At 30.9% G+C, this 20,796-nt stretch overlaps 2 protein-coding genes across 3 annotated transcripts; one reads left to right on the top strand and one right to left on the bottom strand.

Annotated features, from left to right (window-relative positions):
- The first annotated feature begins 488 nt into the window (after positions 1-488).
- Positions 489-15,504, top strand: LOC125064109 (polyamine-transporting ATPase 13A3-like). 2 transcript variants are annotated; one of them, XM_047670906.1, is made up of 20 exons: positions 489-668; positions 3,563-3,790; positions 3,885-4,113; positions 4,390-4,594; positions 5,079-5,292; positions 6,480-6,610; positions 6,695-6,877; positions 7,143-7,331; positions 7,418-7,630; positions 7,755-7,892; positions 8,056-8,169; positions 8,325-8,598; positions 8,806-8,933; positions 9,052-9,175; positions 10,871-11,032; positions 11,298-11,452; positions 11,628-11,851; positions 12,352-12,500; positions 12,643-12,830; positions 13,173-15,504. In XM_047670906.1, exons 1-20 carry the CDS (start codon positions 635-637, stop codon positions 13,314-13,316), a joined length of 3,426 nt encoding a protein of 1,141 aa, XP_047526862.1. In that variant the 5' UTR covers positions 489-634; the 3' UTR covers positions 13,317-15,504. The 2 variants fall into 2 exon arrangements, with proteins under 2 accessions (XP_047526862.1, XP_047526863.1); XM_047670907.1 differs by having other exon boundaries at positions 3,575-3,790.
- A 1,377-nt stretch (positions 15,505-16,881) lies between these two features.
- LOC125064340 (sodium channel protein Nach-like) lies at positions 16,882-20,537 on the bottom strand. Its single transcript, XM_047671329.1, has 11 exons — positions 20,317-20,537; positions 20,137-20,234; positions 19,961-20,063; positions 19,700-19,877; positions 19,431-19,576; positions 19,255-19,354; positions 18,801-19,077; positions 18,443-18,581; positions 18,242-18,348; positions 17,399-17,582; positions 16,882-17,095 (listed from the first exon to the last, which is right to left on the bottom strand). The coding sequence occupies exons 1-11, from the start codon at positions 20,535-20,537 to the stop codon at positions 16,984-16,986; spliced, it is 1,665 nt and encodes a 554-aa protein (XP_047527285.1). The 3' UTR covers positions 16,882-16,983.
- Positions 20,538-20,796: the final 259 nt, after the last annotated feature.

Consider the following 20,796-nt stretch of genomic DNA (forward strand, 5'->3'; position numbering starts at 1 on the left):
CGTCATAGAATGTCTAAAAAGGTTGCTGTGTAGCCAACACTTTGCGCAATTTCCGCTTTTCCGATTTTTCTCCTGTTTGGTTGGTAAGTTTTGTTCTTGATACGTTCGGAAACATTTTATTACAATACTAAAAATTAACCAACACATTAAAGCTATCATTTTGATATCAATAACCATCCTTGACTCTACTGATTTTCATTACTTGGTTGCAGAATCTTAAAAACTGTATAAAAAATTAATATGCATGTTGAATCAAATTGAAATATCACTTGAAATTTATATATCAAACAAGTATCAAGTAAAATAATTATCTTTTATTAATTAGAGCTACAATTTTACTGGATAATATTTATTTTTAATTTAAATGCCTAAATAATATCAACTTTAAATAAGTCCGAATTTACATGGTTTGCCTATTTTTCTAGCTTGCAATACTGTTTAATAGCAAGCAAGGCACAAGGCAGCACTTGCTTCTTCTCAATCATAAATGGTGTGATGTGAGGGCGCGATTTTATTTTATGGAATCCCATAAAATAAAATGTTACTTGAAATGAGGTAGCATCCGAGAATAATAAAGTTAATAACATCTCAATATTATGCCTTAATTTTTCGTGTTGTAATAGAATAATTGGGAATGCTGAACATGAATAATACTTTAGTTGCAAATGGTAAGTATAGATCAAATTCTCTTAAAATACTATTTACTGCAATGATTTACTTTATTTTTTAATCTTTCCTTCTAATTTCTATCAGAAACTAATAGATATCGTATTTAAATCATAATATAATTTGTACATTCACCAACCTTTCCACGTAAGTGCCTTAAATTCAAGTCGATTATTTTTAATTTTACGGTTCATAAGGGTTAAAATGATTTAGTCAAGGCTCAGGCAAAATTAATTTGAACTTCGTTTTTTAGATTTTTAAACATTACCAATAATATATTTTCTATGAAATATGCTATTCTTAATGAAAAATACAGGAATATAAAAACTAAACAAAGAATATTATGAATTGAAAACTAGGAAAATTATATATAGATTAGTAAAATATTATTAGTTTTACACATCATATTTTATTACCAACTAATATTTATAATAAAAATTCAATATAGATCTGTGATAAAATATGAGTATTTTTTTGATTGATTTATTTATTGTAAATTTTTATATGTAATGTTTGAAATTGAGGTATATTACTCTAAGGAATATATATACAATTATATTTGTCTTGTCTTTAGAAAATAAACTTCTGTGAATATTACATATTTTTAATATTCATATTATCATCATAAATATTAATACTTATACAGTCAGAAGAAAACTTTATTTGTTTCATTTACATATATTAGCTTGTATCATCTGCTGTTATATATAATATTAAAATCATTTATGTTAATGCTAGTTTTATGTGTTTTACTTTTTTCTTATATATTTATATAATATTAATGCACTTAAATATTTATTTACATTATCATGCTCTTAAATGTGTGTATTATTATTAATTTTATAAATATTGTTTTTATGTATTTTGTGTTAATTTATAATAGATAAATAGAAATAAGTTCACCATTTACTTTGCTGGGGATACTGTTGGGATAAAGACAAATACATTACAATTATTATTTACTAATAACATTGTAACATGTATATGTCTTTATTGTGTGTGATGATAGCATAATATTGTGTTTGCACCTTTAAACCATTAACAATCAAAATGATCACCATGCCTTCTAGTTTGTACTGCTTTTGTTTGTGTTTTTAACTGTTTTGTAGTATTGGTTTCATATAATAATTCTATTATGCATATGTTAACATATTAAGTTAAATCTGTTGCAAATTAAGCTTATCGACTAAAAAAATATGGTTAATAATTTTCTATTTGTAAAACGATCAAAATAATCTAATATAACATAACAATCTTCTATATCCATTTAAAAACCCATAAAAATTAGTCACATTGTTGTAAAGATTAGCTTGGTCAAATAAATATTGAGAGTCCAAAATTTTTATTAAATTTAATAATATTTAATTTTAACTATTTTACATGCATTTGAACCATTACACATGATTATCATAGAATACACAGTAATATTGATTCATTCAGGAAATATGATGGTCTACTGATAAGATTAAATTGTTATCAGATTTGAATTATTGCTTTAGATATCTATTTCGTAACATTATACTTGAGAGGTCAGATGAAATCTTTTCAACAGTTTCATTCTTATAAAAACAATACATACACTTTTAAAATAGAATGATATGTTAAATAAAAATAAAAAAAATTGTCAATAACAATTTACGGATAGAGAAAGTCACAGCCCATAAATATTCTTCTGCTGAGCTTTTAGTCCAATACCTCCTCTCCTTTTGAAGAGCTGGTTTGGAGCTTATATTGCATTATAGCTTACATTGCTGTAATGTGGGTTGGTAGATATACATATGGCACATTTCCATCTGACACATTCAGTTTTCCTCAAAATGTTTTTCTTCACCGCCAAGCAGGAGATTTTTATGAACAAATGAAACACATGTAAAATTATCTGCCAATTTAAAAGACTTTTTTAATACCAATATTGAAAATGTGTTATTATTTTATTTACACCTTTGTCTTATTAGTCACTCAAAAAATGGTCCTCTCGATTCAAGGATAAATTGAATATTTTAAGGAAAAGGTATGTTGGTGAACACTATGTAGAATATATGTATTGATTTTCATAAAATTTATATTCATAATTACTTTGGTTTTATCCGAATGATCATTCTCCCATACCCGTAATCCCATAAAAGGTAATCATTCTGCATAAATGTTTATTATATGTTTTTGACTATAACTCTTATTAGAGTAATTAATTAGAAGTATAATATAAACTCATAATAACTTAAAACACAGGTAGGTTTGTAAATTTGTTATTTACATTTGTTAAAAAAACTTTTCTAGATATATCATTAGAATGTTAATTTCTATGTCAAAATAGACCAGACAATCTATTTTCTTAGTTCTTATTACTCAAAGATTATGTGAATCAAAAGGATTCCATCCATATAGAGTATCAACAACCTTTATAAAAATACCATATTTACCACCAGTCTTTTAAAAATATGATCTTATACATAAATAAGTTATATAGAAACTAAAATTGCATATTTATAGTAGAATAGAAGTAAATTTATATAGTATTTCTCTTTCTAATTAGGAAAATCTCTTTTTTATTGGGTATCCACAAATAAAAAAAAAAAAACAAAATTACTTAGGTCGAATTAGTGTTATGAGCTATGAAATTACTTAATGTAAGCAAGGTCCTAATATAAATATTTCTTTATGTCGATTGTATTTAAACTTTAAATAACTAAGCAACATGCGAATTATAGTAACTTTACCTAAGTTTTTATGTAGAAATATTTGAAAAAACCAATATTTGTCTTAAACAAATTTGTTTAAGATTTGTAGTATATTTGAGAGGTAAATATAAAAAAGGCAAACATAAAAACATATGCTATTGCCACACCCAACAGTTATCCCCAGTGAGGTATACAGACCGTGTTCTTTTATATTACAGATGAATATGAAGTTATTGGGGAGGCCCAATGGCAAATCTTGGAAACAAATGCCGATGAGCAAGTTATTAAAATCTACGGCTACAAGTACTCAAAAATACGTGCAGTTATATTTCATACAGTTTGCATGTCACTATGCGGTCTACCATATTTTGCATTTTCATATTATCCAACATTAAATCGATTCAAATATATAAAATGCAGTTTGAAAACGGCTGATGAATTATGTGGTAAGAATTTATGACGTGGTGTTTCAATTTTAGCTAAAATAATTAATAGTGCTTTTAATAGGGCAGACATTCAATATTTTTTTTTATATTTTAGTAACGGATGGCGAAGATTCTTTCCAAATCGAAAAGGTAAATGAAGTAGATTTGAGCCTCTCCAGTCATAGAGGAAATAGACTACGCTACTTCATTTACCAACATAGCCGCTATATATGGCTTAATGATAATGGAACCTTCATCAATGTATTGGCACTCAATGAAAAACTAACAATAAGTCTGTTAATGGAAAATATGTGTGGCATCAATAAAAGGCAACAAAATGAACTGTAAGTAATTTTATACTTGATTTTATTATTTAATTGTAAGCAACTATGTTATTTACGTATGCTCGAATATAACATGAATTCAATTGAACCAATTATGATTGGCTTCAGCCAATACAAAAAGATTAATATTATTATAACTCCAAGTTAATTTGATCACAATTTCATTGATACTTGTTAAGTTTTATGTTTTTATTTAAATCATTAGTAGCTCCTATGTCTTTTTTTTATTTATATTCCCAATAGTTTTTTTTACAAATATGTTTTTTTTGTTTATAGGATTAAATTATATGGAGGCAATTCAGTGGAAGTCGAAGTAAAATGTTACTGGACGATATTTGTGAATGAAGTATTCAATCCATTTTATTTATTTCAAGTTTTCTCTATAATCCTATGGTCACTGGATGAATATTACCAGTATGCAACTTGCGTTTTCCTTCTTTCTGCAGCGTCGTGTATGATGGCTCTTTATCAAACTAAACAGGTAAATAAAATGAAGAATTTACATAGGTTTTACCAACAAGACAACAATAAAAGGAAAAAGTGATCCTAATTTATCGCAATAACACGAAAATGTCTTAAGAGATATATTGTTTCAAATTATTCAAAACAAAGGAAAATTAATTTATCATTTAGTGATGAACTTACAATTTCTAATACAAAATTTCAATTTAGAAATTTTAATAATACGTATTTAAGTGTAGTATTTGTTTAATATTAATTTAATTAGGAGCTTTTTTATTTTCAACTGCAAATTAACTTTTATTTTATTGTATTTTATATGACATTTTGAGAGTTTTCTTAAGAAAAATAAGTTTAAGTGCTGATAATGAGGTCATCTCTACTTAAATTATGTGATCCTAACTTGGACAAATCATCAATAATTTTTAATTAGTATTTTTCAGCTTAAGCATTGCGAGATAGATATGTAAATATGTGGAGGTGAATCATAGAAATAATGTTTCCAGATGAGTATAAACCTGCACAAAATGGCGGGCTCGACCAGCACGTTCACGGTGACGGTGCTGCGGCCGACGCGCACGGGGCGCGAGGAGTGCGTGGTGAACGCGAGCCGGCTGGTCCCCGGGGACGTGCTGGTGCTGCCGCCCGACGGCTGCGTCATGCCGTGCGACGCCATGCTGCTCACCGGCACCTGCATCGTCAACGAGTCCATGCTCACCGGTGAGTCAGTGTGCGTGACTCACTCTGCAGCGGAAATTTACCATGAACAAATAGAGTAGATATTATATGAGGGCATCTAGTACAATTATTCAACATGATGAATTTAGGACGTTAAGAGTCGACAGAATAATCTTATTAAATTTTAAGTTTTAAAATTGCATTTATTATGGCTTTTAAAGTATATTAGAATTATCCTATAACTTTCATTCGGATACTAGTGTTAGTGTCTTAAGAAAGAATTTAAGTATTGATATGTTGAGTAGCAGTAACGTAAAAAAAATAACAAACAAAAAAAACTCACTTTCGAATTTATTGTACTGCCGTATGATTCAAATCAATATAAAAACAAATTATAAGATAGCTGTGTATCATATAATAAAGCTTCCATGTCTTATGGTAGATGTGGGACATCGCCTCTGACAATTGATTGTATAGCGGACAATTTTGAGGTTAATTAAGGGCTTGTGCTGTGTAAATCTTTCATAAACTACATCAATGAATCGTTTGTATCCTTTATTGGGAGAATTAATTGTTGAGTTATGCATCATACACTTTCGAACCAGTCTTCGCACGTGCTCTACTAAGTTTTTAAATTTAAGTTCGGCTAAATTTTACATTTATGTTATGTTCATATTACAAAATATAAAAGACAATTTTTTTACCAAAATTCTTAAAAAATACTATTTATACTATTAATACAACTATTACTTCTTATGTTTATAGCCGCGTGCGCGGTAATCGTAAATATTCGACCAACAATTCGCTGATTACATGAAAATATAATTTAACTGAAGAAATTACTTTGCTTGGAAAAAACTTCGCTTTAAAAATTAACGAAGCTATATCCAGAAGATTTAGCGTTCTGTCTCAGCGTTTCAAGTGCATTTTTATATAGTCGCTTACTATACGAACTTTTCGAGTAAAATTTAGCTTCGAATGTTCTTTATATACAATATGTACTACTATTTTGTCATACGATCTTCTATAGTATAGTAATATTACTGAGCTTTTTCTTGAAAGCACTTTTCTTAAAAATACTTGCCTCTGTTAAGTTCTATTTAGGAAGGCATTTTTTTATAAACAAACACATTTTGTAATTATTCACCTTCGAGACACTAGTATAAAATAAAATTAGTAGTATATAATAAAAAAATGTAGTCAGCTAGTGAATTATATAATATTTACAGGTGAAAGTGTACCTGTCATGAAGGGTCCCCCGTGCATTTCACAAGAAGTTTATTCAACTGATACGCACAAGAGGCATACGCTGTTTGCTGGCACACACGTTATTCAAACAAGATTCTATGGAAACAATCAGGTATTTATTAAAACATTTATACCTTTTAATTTTATGTGAGTTTTGTTAGTTTATTTAGTTAATTATAAGTGAACTTCGTTTCAGGTGTTGGCGAAAGTCGTTCGCACTGGCTTTTACACCGCCAAAGGAGAGTTGATAAAAAGTATTTTATTTCCAAAAAAGTTTGATTTCCAATTTTATAAAGACGCCGTTAAGTTCGTCATATTTATGTTCTGCATTGCCGCTATCGGAATGGGATACTCGATTTGGCTTTACGTACGAAGAGGCGTAAGTTACTATTACGATTTCTTGCCATATATATTTATTCATATACATAGGATTTTTAGTATGAATTTATGTTAAAAACTACAAATAATGAATTGTTCTCATTTTAAAATTATTGATTTTACCTTTGATAGAAAAATGTACTGTTATTTATTTTGTTATACATTTGACACTTCGAGAAGAAGAGAATTAAACATTACTTGCTTCTCTACACTTCAAAAAATGTATACACATAAATTCATTGTATTCTTGTTCCCATACTTTTCAGAGCCTCTTGGGTACGATTGTGCTTCGAACACTGGATATAATCACCATCGTGGTGCCTCCAGCGCTACCCGCCGCTATGACGGCAGGCATCGTCTACAGCCAGCAGCGCCTCAAGCGCAATAAAATCTTTTGCGTGTCACCTCCGCGTATAATCATGTGCGGAAAACTGCAAGTCATGTGCTTCGACAAGGTAAATTACCTTTGTTTTTTTTTCCCTTGTAATATGAAATTAATTAATAATAAAATTTTAGTAATAATTTTAATTTAACATTTCAGACGGGAACTCTAACAGAGGATGGGCTGGACTTTTATGCAGTCATACCATTTAACCCTACTGAGAAATTTGGACGCCGTTGCAATGAAATTGTTGACCTACCTAATAAAAGTCCTCTTGTTCAAGCCCTAGCATCTTGCCATTCTCTCACAAGCATTCAAGGACAATTGAAAGGAGATCCACTGGACTTGAAGATGTTTGAATTCACTCAATGGGTATTTATAGTTTCCTAGTTATTTGTCAATTTAGGATATATTTAAGAAGTTTAGACAAGTGAGTGTAATATAACAAATATTGTTTTCTTTTAGCCATAACTAATTTGTTATTTTTAAAATTTAGGTTTTGGAAGAGCCAGGTCCTGAAAATACCAGATATGACAACTTGACCCCAGCTATAGTAAAGCCTGCCACTGTTCATAATGAGGATCTTCAGAACTTGGACAACTATGACCCATTTACAATGGAGATGCCTTATGAGGTATGTTTATTTAAGGCTTCATAGCTATAATATAATATTACATATGTTATATAATGCTTCTTTAAATATTTGTAATACATAGCTTGAAGAATCTACTAAATTTGGGATACTATACAATTTTTTTTTTAAATAAACTAAACTATTACATTTTGCAATATTTCAGATTGGATTACTCCGAAGATTTCATTTTTCGTCATCTCAGCAATCTATGGGAGTTATTGCTCGAGTTCTTGGTCAGCCCCAAATGGTTTACTATGTAAAAGGAGCTCCTGAAAAGGTAATTAAAAATCTTCACTATAAAGTTGGCCAACATTTTTGAATGATAATATATTAATATTAACTTACTACTATAAAAATAAAAAAAATACTACATGAATTTATTTGAAAATTAGTGTTAGGTATTTAAAAAAAAACTTTAAATAAAACTCCAAGGTTGCAGGCATGTGTGATCCAGATTCACTACCAGATAACTTTAGCACCGTTCTCAACGAGTATACATCAAATGGTTTCCGAGTGATTGGTCTCGCCTATAAGAAATTAGATCGTAAGATGAAGTGGGTTGACGCGCAAAGACTAAAGCGAGAGACAATAGAATGCGATATGATGTTTTTAGGCTTTCTAGTCATGCAAAATAGCCTGAAACCGGAGACAACGCAAGTTATAAAAGAATTACATGATGCTAATATGAGACAGGTTATGGTCACCGGTAAGTAACTGAACAATATACTGAATTAAATTTAAAAAAAATTATTAATTTAAAAAAAGAAAACTTCTCTAAGTTAACTGCATTATTTTTTGTGAATCCACTATTTATGTTAACTCTTTCTTTTAATTTAAAAAGGAATGCATTCACAATGGAGCATGTAAAATATGGGTGTATGAAGAGCAGTTGTTAAAAATTCTTATATTTTAGGGGATAATATAATGACTGCCATGTCGGTAGCTCGAGGTTGTTCAATGGTTCAGCCTCATCAAAAAGTGGTGCTCATAACTGCATCCCAACAACTAAATAATGATGAGAGACCAGCACTTATTATGGAAGTTAGTATTTGGACATTAAATTTCATACATATTTATTGATAGATATAACAATGGTAATTTTTATTATAATAGTATTTGAAGTTTAAAATAAAATATTAAGAATATTCTATGATTGCAGGTGGTAGGCGAAGGTGGTCCACCTAAATTAGCAATGGACGCATATGTCATAGCAATGGAGGGCAAAACTTGGGCTGTCATGCGTACATATTACCCGGAGATGATTCCCACCATTGTTAATAAAGGTAGGTAGATTTTCATTACTTTTTCCTTATATAAACTATACTAATGCATAAAAAATCTAATTAATTTTATTGCGAATTATCTTAAGCTATGTTTAAAGTTCTGTTTTTATCTGCAGTAATATTTCACAGTAGTGTGGACGTAAATATGTTTTACTTTAGATGGTTGTTATCAAATTATTATATTTTTGAGAGTAATATTTTGATTGTCAATTTTTTTTTATTAATTATTGGCACTTATTATTATGTAGTATAATAGGGTATTTTCACTAGTGAAAAATAAATTATGAAATTAGATAAAATTTAAAATATATGTAGAAATATACTTAAATATTTTGATATCGAGTCATAAAAGCGCATTATTAATTTATTATATTAAAATTTAAAGTCGTAATTTTTAGTCTGTATATCACGTGACCTAAAACCATGGTGTTGCGTCAGATAGGCAAAAACCGTCATTTCAATATCATCTGGCACTTTGATAAACAACTTTTCTGGAGTTAAAGACGAAACGCGGGCTGCAAGAAATTTGAGATTCGGTATTTTAACAAACTATTGCCCTCGCGCTGTGCCCGAGCTATCAGTGTGTGAGTGAGCTGACTGCGCATTGAGCAAGTTTGCGTGCCATAGCGCGTACTAAGTAATATGACATAAGGTCTTTACTTTTACTTTACAATATGAGACCACGCATATAATCGTACATTCCCACTTATGACGTATAATCCACAAACACCGATCACGCAAAAAGCAACTCGGACATATTCATTTTTCCACAAAACATTAAAATACAAAAGTCAAAAGATAATTTCTTGTATTTTTAGATTTTTAAACACCGTAGTAATATTTTGTTCTGTTTATATTGTACGATGTTGGAACTGAGCTATGGTTCTCTTGCGCGCGTTCTAATAGAATCAACTAATAGATAGATTGTATGCGAGGAAGTTTAAATATGATAAGACTTGGCGATTTAAAATCTCGGTATTTAGAGAAAATATGAAAATATGGTTTTCACGGATGTGTAGTATTTATATAATACCAAATATTATAGTACCAAAATCGCATTTTGACATAAAAAGCATGATACGACTTTTGCGGAGGGTGTCGATATCTACTCGTGTCGGTGCAGTTTTGAAGTGATTTCTGTGGTGTTCACGTCTTATTACCTTCTTATCTTATTCGGGACAATCTTTTTTGATAGCACCAAATAGTTTAAAGTAGTATGTAAGATACATAATTAGCAATAGTAATATTATAGTTTTAAATATCTTCTTCTATTAGATATATTTTTTTATTTACTTACCCTAAAGTTTCTTACCTGATTATATGAAATATTATTATATCATGCAAGGTACCTTTCACCCAGAAAATCGGTTCGCGAGGGATAGACGTATCAATATACAAACCGTGGGCATAAGCTAGAATTACATATTCTGATGACTTTTGAATTATCACATATCGCTATTTTTCGTCTTCTTTATTCGTCTCTTATGCAAATCGTCTTACGCGCACTAACACAATTTGTAAGCTCGAGCTGTCACTAATACATTCCGATAATTTAACGTACAAGATCTGGGTTTGTACTTATTTGTTAAAGTCTAATTGCATCTGCGCGGCTTGGATGAATGTATGACGAAATTATAAGCTTCTATGCCATGCTGCGTACCGACAGACATGATTGAATTATACTTTTGATTCCAGGCATGATTTTCGGTCGCTTTGGGCCGGACCAGAAGACGCAACTGGTGACGGCGCTGCAGGGCGCGGGGCTGGTGGTGGGCATGTGCGGCGACGGCGCCAACGACTGCGGCGCGCTCAAAGCCGCGCACGTCGGCATCTCGCTGTCGGAGGCCGACGCCTCAGGTAATACTATCGATAAGCTTTGTCTTACAGTACGGAGAGCATTACAAATTACTTCTTATACAATACCTAAGGCCGATTTCGAGGTCCTGGGTTCAAACTCCGGTGGGGCCGAATTCTATTCATTCATTCGAACTGAATAAATGGGACCAGGGCAAGTGAAAAATAATGATTGATATATTGTTAGATCAGTCAGTAGTCAAAACTTTTTATATACTTAAATTTTTCCACAAAAAAAATATGTTAAAAAACTTTTACTTCTTTTTAGTGGCTGCACCATTTACATCTCAAGAACAAAATATACGATGCGTAAAATTGCTAGCTTTGGAGGGAAGATGTGCGCTCAGTACGTCCTTTGCCATCTTCAAGTACATGGCTCTCTATTCGCTTATTCAGTTCTTCTCCATACTCATCCTCTATAATGTGAGTTTAATATTTATTACCAATAATTAGTTTTTTATTATAATAGTTAATATCCTGTAAGCACAACAATGTTACCATTGAAATTAATTCTTTTGGTTATGTATGATTTAATATAAATGTATAAAAGATTTTTTTTCAAAAGCAGTTAATTAATTGTAAAACATTTTCGTTTTAGTTCTACTCTATTCTTGGTAACAATCAGTTCCTGTACATTGATCTTGTTCTTACGACTCTACTGGCACTCTCGTTGGGACGAGCGAGACCTGGCCCTGTACTTACCAAACAGTCACCACCAGTTTCCCTTGTAGCCATCACAAGCATATTGCCCTTGATAATGCAAGTTTTACTTGTTTTGATCATGCAACTATCTGCTATTTATCTTCTGGAGTCTCAGGAATGGTAAGTTTTCGATGATTTTGATTTCTTTTATGCTTTAATTTTTTGTACTACAAGGACTTTTTCTTGTACCTATTTTAATTGACAAAATTAGAAAATTAAAGCTGAATTAAAACCTTAGTCAAGACCCTATGTCGCTTATATCGTAATGAAACGGAATACTGCCTGACGTAGACAGTAGGGCGAGACTAGTCCACAAATTCAAGGTCATAATATCACTAATCAGATTATCCGGCGAAAAATAGGGATTGCCGATATGGCTTGCGACAGGGGTTAGGTCACATGTTGAACAACCAATGGCCGTTGGAATATTTATATAATGCCAACATTTAGATTGTTATTGATAAATAGCTAACTGATGCTCTCCCGCCTTGCTCGGCGTTACTTAAATTTCAATTAAAATATTTTTATGAATAACTAATAAAGCATCCTATAATCTGTTTAACAATATAGTAACTTCTATATTAGTAAATAACTACAATGTTGTTATATTTTGTTTTAAGGTTTAAACCAGTGGAAGGTGGAGCAAATGTAGAGCAAGTGGTGTGTTGGGAAAATACAGTTATATTCATTATTACATCATTCCAGTACTTAATTATGGCCTGTGTTTATGCTAAAGGTTGGCCTTTCCGTCAACCATTTTGTACCAATTGTGAGTAAATTTTTTTTTAATTTTTAAACAATGACAAATGAAAAACCATATTAGTTCCTCTTCATATTAATTATAAGAAAAAAAATAATTGAATAATAACAATTAAATTAATACATTTATAATTTATGAACACCTGTTCCAGATTACTTGGTGATAACATTAGTGACTCAGGCTGTGTTTGTGACAGTGCTATTGTTGTGTCCATGGAAAGCACTGACAGATTACATGGAAGTTGAGGCTGTGAACATGTCAGATCCTGAAACTTATAGATTTAGAGTTTATTTGCTGATTGTACCAGTTCTGCATCTTCTGCTAGCAATAGCCACTGAGGTTTGTTTTCTGAGAATTTATCAAAAGCATCTTACACAATAAAAAAATACATGTTTCTTTAGAGTTAGATAGATAAATAGAATGAAAACAAATCAAATATTATAAGACTTTATAGTGGACCATATTTGTGCTGAGATGATATATGTTGGTTATGGATTGGATCTTTCTCTTAATTTATTATTCTGCTCCCATTGTGTACTTATTTGTTACATTTGCTACTAAAAATTGGGTTAAAATAGTTATGCTCAAAATATTTTTCTATATATTGTCATGCTCATTTGCTGTTAGTGTAAGTCATAATAAATAAAATGTGTCATTATATATCAATTCTGACATTCACAGGCGACTCTGTCGGATCAAGATCGATTCTCCGCCCTGCTGCGCGTGCTGCGCCGTCGGTGCTCCGACAAGGAGGAGGCGGCGGGCGAGGCGGCGTGCCCGCTGTGGGCGCCCGCGTCCCCCGCGTCGCCCGCGCTCGCGTGCTGACGGCCCGGCGCGCCCGTGACGCGGCGGCGGACACGCAATAGTGCCGACGGATTTTATATAGACTTACATGTGACCGCGATCGTACCCGCGTTCAATTTAGATTATACGTGTCTCATTCGTGCACTCGATGTCTAAGTAACTAAGTGCATCTCATTAACTAAATACTAGCACAGTTTGTCGGATCGGTTGACGTTTACGGTTACTGCTCTGTTCCCATGTTATATTACAGCTTTCTATTATTATGTTTTAATTCAAATTCACAGACTTAATATTCAAGCAAAAAAAACTGTGCAGCTTTATAATAATAGCATAGATTCAAAATTCCATATGTTTAATGAATAATATACAGATAGGTTACGCTGCGTATCTGCGAATAGTATTTGAGGTGTTTTAGCGAGTGTATCATTTTCATACTTACCACTGATCATATCTTACCCAAATATGAATATTTATGAAACTATAGGTACTAAAATTAATTATATGATAATGTAAAATTATTTGTGTAATGTAGTTTCGTCTACTTTTGTACTTGTGAGTTGTACAAAAAATAACACTTTCCAATTTCCATGAAACATGATGTTGGAAGTAAAATAAACTCCTACTTAAGATTGAGATTTATAACTTTGTTTATTTAATTGTTTTGATCTTTAGTTGATTTTGAGTTGATTTTGAGTGAATATAATATTACATATTATGATTGGCAAACCACATTCTAACCTAGTTTTAATTTGTCTAATGTTTCTATTATATACAAATATGGCAAACACAGTTCCTTGTAACATCTATGTTAGTTTTACATGCATGAAAAAGCAATGTTATTTGTTAAAACTGCAGTACATTAAGAAAACGACACTAAATTCCATGGGCAGAAGGAAACAAACCTTAGCTTAACATATTCAATGTGATTTGCTAATAGAACAGCTATATTGTACCCTATAAACAGTTATTAATTAATATATCTTAAATTATAATACAACACTATTTCACTTTACTACTTACTCCACTTTAATTTTTTAAGTTCAGATACCAACTTCACTGACATTCAAAGGTCCCATTTATTTATAATGAAGATCGTTGCAGATTTCGACCAATGATATCTTGTAAATTTATGATCAAAGTTGTTTATTTATCTTCACTCTTTCTATTGAAATGTCTAGAAATTTTAAAGATTATTTTTTTGAAAACTTGTTCTTGTGAACAACATTGAAGCTTTTTTTAATGTCAATAGCATAAAAGTTTTTGAGGTATTTACATTGGATAATATAATGTTTTTAAGGTTAATCTTTAGAAATAAAGTGTAAAATTAGATAAAATAGTAATTACAGTAGTTGTAGCATAACAACTTAGGCGTATTTTATTCAAATAAATTATTCAAATTATACCAAAAATATTAAAAGACAAATTTGTCTGATAAACAATTCTGTCCTTTGAATACAAGTAATCAGTATAATTTTATTTATGTGATCTTATAGAAATTAAATTTAATTGGAGTGAGATGATCTAAGGCTGTGTTGTTTCTCTTCTCACTCATCATCTTATATTTCTATCTATTTAAGTACAAAACATGAATTAAATAAAAAAAAAAAACAGTTGCAAAAACGATTGTATTCAATGAAGCATACCTTTATGTACATAGAGGTTAAAACTACACAAAATAAATCTTAATAATAATAGTGTAAAATCTATTGCACGAAAAGATATTGCTACACTAAAATAAATCATCAAATTAAAAATAGAGAACATTGCTATCTCTTTCTCATGTGAGCGGTTTAACGGGCTCATTGGTCTAGTGGCTAGCTTATAAGGCTGCAGATCCTGGGATGAAATCCCGAGTTGGTTCAACACATGACGATTGGGTTTTTCTGTTAATAAATTTTCATTAACAGTTTGGACTTTGTCAATGTTTTTCATACATGCAAAGCAAGAAGAGCTGTTTGTGCTACTAGTAAAAATTGAGATTGCTATCTGTTTTTACGAGCTAGTATTCGCTGGAGTGGCCGCTATAACCAAAACTGGTCAAGAAGACATCATTTTTAAACAGATAGCAAGTTTAATTTTAAAAATTGTGCAGATAGCATCCTCTAATATGTCAACAAAATATATTTGAAAAATTTAAAATCAGTTGCAAAGTTCTTACATTATAAATCAATATATGTATATATATATGCCATGTTACCCTATCTAGTATTGTTTTTTATAACTACTTATGTTTATTATTTTATTAGCAAATTTAATTTGTTACATTTATGAATGAAGTCCTTTTTAAATTTTGTTGAATATTTATTTGTTATGTGGATATTTTTTCGCATTATTGCTTTTTAATATTCGATTAATGAATTTTTTTTGTATGATTTTTGGGCTTTTTTACTACCAATGTTATTTTTAACATACCTTCAATCACAGTTATTAATGTGTATATACATAATGTAGTAAATTTTTTTTTCTTGTATTTGAACTATTCTACACGACTATAGTTATTTTTAATTAATTACACTGCTTATTTCAAACAGGCCTCAAAAGTTACCTAATTTCAGCAAATACATTCTGAAGCTATGTAAACAATAAATATAATTATTACTTTAATAGCAAATCAATTCGGATTTTTTTATACACGCCTTATTTTGTATGTATTTGGTAACAATCTAACGGCTCTATCAATAAATGTTATTTATGGGTTAATTAGATAAAGTATGCTGTGTCTTCTTTCAAATGTCTGACATAGAGATATATCCATATTTAACCAAACAAACAAGATTTTTAACGTAGGCCGTAAGTGATTAGTGATACTTAAGTCTACATTTTAATCTGTAAGACATAACTTGTGACTTAAATTATATTATGTTTCATTGATATTTTGCGATTCAAAAATAATTTATTGTACTTAATCTTTCATAATTTTATGGATTCATTAAGAAAAATATTTTATAAATATTTCATGTAACAAAAGTTTTAGGGCTGTGTTACAATATCCCAATTCAATAGAATACGTACTTAATTTAAACTTTTTTTTTTCGCAACAAATCTTAGTTGTGCCAAATAAATAAAAAGTAAGCAAAATCTCAACCATGACAATCATCCTGTAAAACGTCCAAAATCTTGCAGTTCTACAACGTAATTAATTTGTTTGTTAGGCAAAACAACTATTTTTTTTAATTTTATTTCGTTATATTTAAAACCTAATTTACTTTTGAAATTAACTAGTTATAGTATTATTTAAAGGCTATGCATTATTCCTTAAAATAGTACTTAGATTTTTAATAGCATTTATTTTCCTTTATGGCATAAGCAAACGATACCTAACTCAATTCGTTGAAGATGCAAAGAATAGTTCTTTTACAACTTGTTAATTATAATTTATTGAACTGCATTATTGTGATCATATTCGACTTTTGTTATTGTGTACGTTTATACTTCTCGAATATTTGAACTTGTTGACTTTGTCATGGTAATGTAGTTCGATTCGATGTTTACTATAAATAAGACAACTTAGATGGATGTGACCAAAATATTAAATAAAAGTAATGATTCGAATAAAATCTTTTATTAATACAACAAGCGGTGGTAAATTTATAGCGTAAGTATACTTTATTTAATATTTACGATGGAAAAAGAAAATGTCGTTAGCAATAATCATTTCTATTATATGTAATTTACCAAAGTTATTAAATTACGGTAAATATTCAGTATAGATGGGCGGTGGGGAATATTGCGGTGGCTGGATTTCTTTAACCCGCAGTTTGATAGGTTTCTTCCCGGCAGGGATTGGCGCTTGTTTCCACCTGAAAATTACATTTCATATTGTAGGATTTGATATATTGTTTTTTCATTAATTAGTATTATTTATATTTAAATAAGACTTGTATGGCATTAAAATATGTGTGTCTTATTACTTAGTGATTTTGAAAAATTTAGAGCGCCAAGTAAAATGAGTATTAATAAAAAATATTTAATTTTGATATCATCTAATATTAAGGTACCACTTAGTAACTATACACGTGTTTTAGTATTACAACTGTATTAGTATTTTGTTAGTGATCAAATAAATGATTGATATCTCCAAAAAAATATATGTATATAATTACCACGGCACCAAACTCAAATCATGTGGTGGTTTGGGTCTAGCGAGACGTTCGGCGCGTTCGCGTCTCAACATGTCCTTGTCCCTAACGAGAGCGCAACATGCGCGCAATGTGAAGTAATAGATTAGCTCTACCCCTGACAGGAGAGAAAAGCCAAGGAACAAGCCAGCTATACCGCCGAAAGACACTGTAAAATAATTTCATATGATGTCTTGAAGCTATTATATGTATTGGTTTGAGACAATATTCAAGATATTTACTCTTAGCCTATTTGGAATCTAAGTCAATTTTATAAGGAATCCAAATATTAAATAGCGTATTGGATGCACTCCAATATATCAACTCAATAAAATACTTATTCAAGTTGGAAAAATCCTTCGTTGTTCAAAATAGTTATAAATAAATGTCAGCCTATAGTTTTCGCTAGCATGTCCTAAGAGTTCAAGCTTGCTTCATACCAAATTTCAACAAATTTGATTCAGTGGTTTGGCTGTGAAAGAGCAACAGACAGACAGACAGATTCACTTTTGCCTTTGTATAGGTTTTGTATCCACGTAGCCGGAGAAAACAGACGTCGTTCTGGGTGCTTTTCAGACAAGCTGTCCTGAAATCAGTACTGATCGAGATATTAGATACATACTAGTTTGACGGAATTTTGCATAAAAAAATCAAAACGTCAGGTATACTGTAAGATATTTTAGTATAAGTATACGAAGAGATCATCTGACTTTAAGACGACAGTGATAAGATTGTTTTTATCTTTTTATAAGAAATAGTAATAGGTAGGAAATATTGTTTAATAAGTTCTTCACATGGACCTTGGTAGCTAATTTATTATATAGGTACCTAAAAGATCCACCCATCCAAAAAGTACTTCACGCTTGTACCTCACCATTGGCCAAGACACGAATTCAGTTTCTAAAGAATTAGTAGCAACTGGACCTTTGCTCGTACTAAAAAAAAAATATATAATTTTAATGATATTAGACCAAAACTCTAAAATTAAGCCACTTGCCTTTATGAGGCTTTATAAAAGAAGAATCTTACTCAATTTCTGTAAGTTTTTCAACTTCGTAGACTGTATGAGAACATCCTAGTTCACAAGAGCAACGAGTCAGGTCAGTGATAAGAGCAACATATTTGGCAATACATTCCAGTTCCTTAACTGTGCAATGTCTGTAGCCCTCTGTGAATTTTATGAAGTGTATATTAGTTTCTTATCCGCAAAATAACTATCCTAATACTTTTAATTGACATATTCCTATAAGTTCTCTGAAAAAATATTTTTCGAGATCAACACTGCTTGCTCCAGGGCGCTTGGTTGATGACGGTGATTAATTAATCTAGCGTTTTGTACAATTGGGTAATGATTAAACCCGGATGGGATGTGGAGTTGTTTACTTACTAATGCGAGGATAAAAATGTGGGACGCATTTGCATAAGGACCGACATTGCTGCATACGGCATTGTCGCATGCATGCCGAGTATGTATATATATTAGATGTTTCTAAAATTTGTTCATCAACGAATATACAGCGTCTTTGGCGGATCGATAGTTGCCTCGCGTCCTCTGTAGTGTATGTATGTTTAACAGAAAAAGAGACTTTCTCAACACGGCGATCCCAAGAATGTTGAGCAATTTGTTCCAAACCAGCCATTTCTTCAGTTGAGTGTATGTAAATCTATAATGTTGAAATGTGTTTTGAATTTTTCTTGCACAAAAATAGAGAATACGTACTAAATTTACTCTAGTTCAACCAAAAAAAGAAACTGATACGAAACGAACTTGAGAAGTTTTCCAGTAATAAATAATTTTATAATTATATAATTTGGATTAGTAAAAGCAAATTAAAACGTACATCGATTGTCGTGTCGTTACGAAATGAATTGAACATAAATGACCATTTTGCGTCGGTTTCGTGAATGAAAGCCTCTGCAAATTGCTCCGTTTGACTTTGCCTGAAATAAAATATAAATTAAATTGTATTCCCTTAAAATTATTTGTTTATAAGTATGATGTAATTTTTATCTTTACCAGGGCCACGACTTCTCTGCATGTTTTGAATTATACGCATAACAAAAGCCCATCTCTGTAAACACGGGCACTAGCAAGTCACAACATTCCTCAGAATCTCCTTTCCATTCGCAATCATAAAATAAAGTTTCACAGCGTCTGACAATCTTGAAAAAATATATAATTAACTACATAATCACACTCAATTAGATAATATGCAAATTGATTCATTAAAGCATTAAACAACTACTTAAAATATATATAATATAGCGTTTAAAATTAGTACCTACATTGAAAACCGCATCTTTGGGTTTTAAAGCTGGCTCGGGACCATCGTTCGGTCCCCTTCCAACGAGTTCTGGATAAGTCACAAATTCAGAGGTTCTTTCAGCTATGGATCGATAATTTAAAGTCGCCAACCATCGCAACATATTTTCAGCACCAGCCGGAGGATCAGAACCCCAAATGCTTGATATATGATTAAATAAAATAGCATTATTGCTTATGTTCAAATCGTGCATTTGTTCAAACTTTACTACATAATTACTTACCTCTCTATATAATCTTGCATTAATTGTTCATCCACTGGATTTAGATCGCAAATGGTGACAGCTGGGAAAGGTACATCCCAGTTGTGAAAATCTGTATCTAATCCTGATGAAACGTCTTGTTTTAGTTGCACGCGTTGTGTTAGAAAAATATGTCAGTAGGACTTAAATGTACTGACCTGTAATTGTTGGATTGGTTTGGAACTTCTCCCACAAACTTACGATAATGATACAAGTAGCGACTGCTCCTATAGAAGTAAAGCTAAACCACATGAACCTGTCATTAAAAATAAATTATATAAAACAAAATAACAAATGCTAACATTGAATTTAATTAAAACTTATTAAACATCACCAACTTTTCACAAAATGGACGTTCTTTTTCCGCGATATATCTTACACCATGTAAAGTTGAATTGTTAAAGAATTCAGTAGTTTGATGACGCAAACTGTCTGCCAGTAAAGCCAACGGTCCATCGTCTGATGATTTAGTCTTAGGAATTGGTTTTGAAAACCAATTGTTGCGATTTCTCAGGTCCGTCGGGTCGTTTTTAGCTATATTTTGAGGATAAATCTTCATGTCTTTGTTTTTAGTCAACACGGTATGTGTAACGTTTGAATATAAGTGATCGATTGATGACCTTCCATACTAAATCACGCAAGCTGAGATAGCATCGAAATTATTGATTCCTTAAATATGTTACGACTATACATAGGTACACACTGAAACCATTTCAGTGTGTACCTATGTATAGTCGTATCATACATGGGACTTAATTAATAAAAAAGCTCTGAATCCATGTTTAAAATTTAAGGTTTATTACATACAACATTTATAA

Source organism: Vanessa atalanta, chromosome 5 (assembly GCF_905147765.1).
Source record: "Vanessa atalanta chromosome 5, ilVanAtal1.2, whole genome shotgun sequence".
NCBI classification, from domain to species: Eukaryota; Metazoa; Arthropoda; class Insecta; order Lepidoptera; family Nymphalidae; genus Vanessa; species Vanessa atalanta.

What these genes read in the sequence shown, in the direction of transcription:
- LOC125064109 (XM_047670906.1), top strand. Translation starts at nt 635, where the DNA reads ATGCTGAACATGAATAATACTTTAGTTGCAAATG. An exon ending in TAATACTTTAGTTGCAAATG is followed by an intron (nt 669 to 3,562) that starts GTAAGTATAGAT and finishes TTTATATTACAG; the next exon opens with ATGAATATGAAGTTATTGGG. An exon ending in GTCGGAGGCCGACGCCTCAG is followed by an intron (nt 11,033 to 11,297) that starts GTAATACTATCG and finishes ACTTCTTTTTAG; the next exon opens with TGGCTGCACCATTTACATCT.
- LOC125064340 (XM_047671329.1), bottom strand. Translation starts at nt 20,537, where the DNA reads ATGAAGATTTATCCTCAAAATATAGCTAAAAACGACCCGACGGACCTG. An exon ending in GTAACGACACGACAATCGAT is followed by an intron (nt 19,078 to 19,254) that starts GTACGTTTTAAT and finishes TCAACATTATAG; the next exon opens with ATTTACATACACTCAACTGA. An exon ending in TGGATGGGTGGATCTTTTAG is followed by an intron (nt 17,583 to 18,241) that starts GTACCTATATAA and finishes ATTATTTTACAG; the next exon opens with TGTCTTTCGGCGGTATAGCT.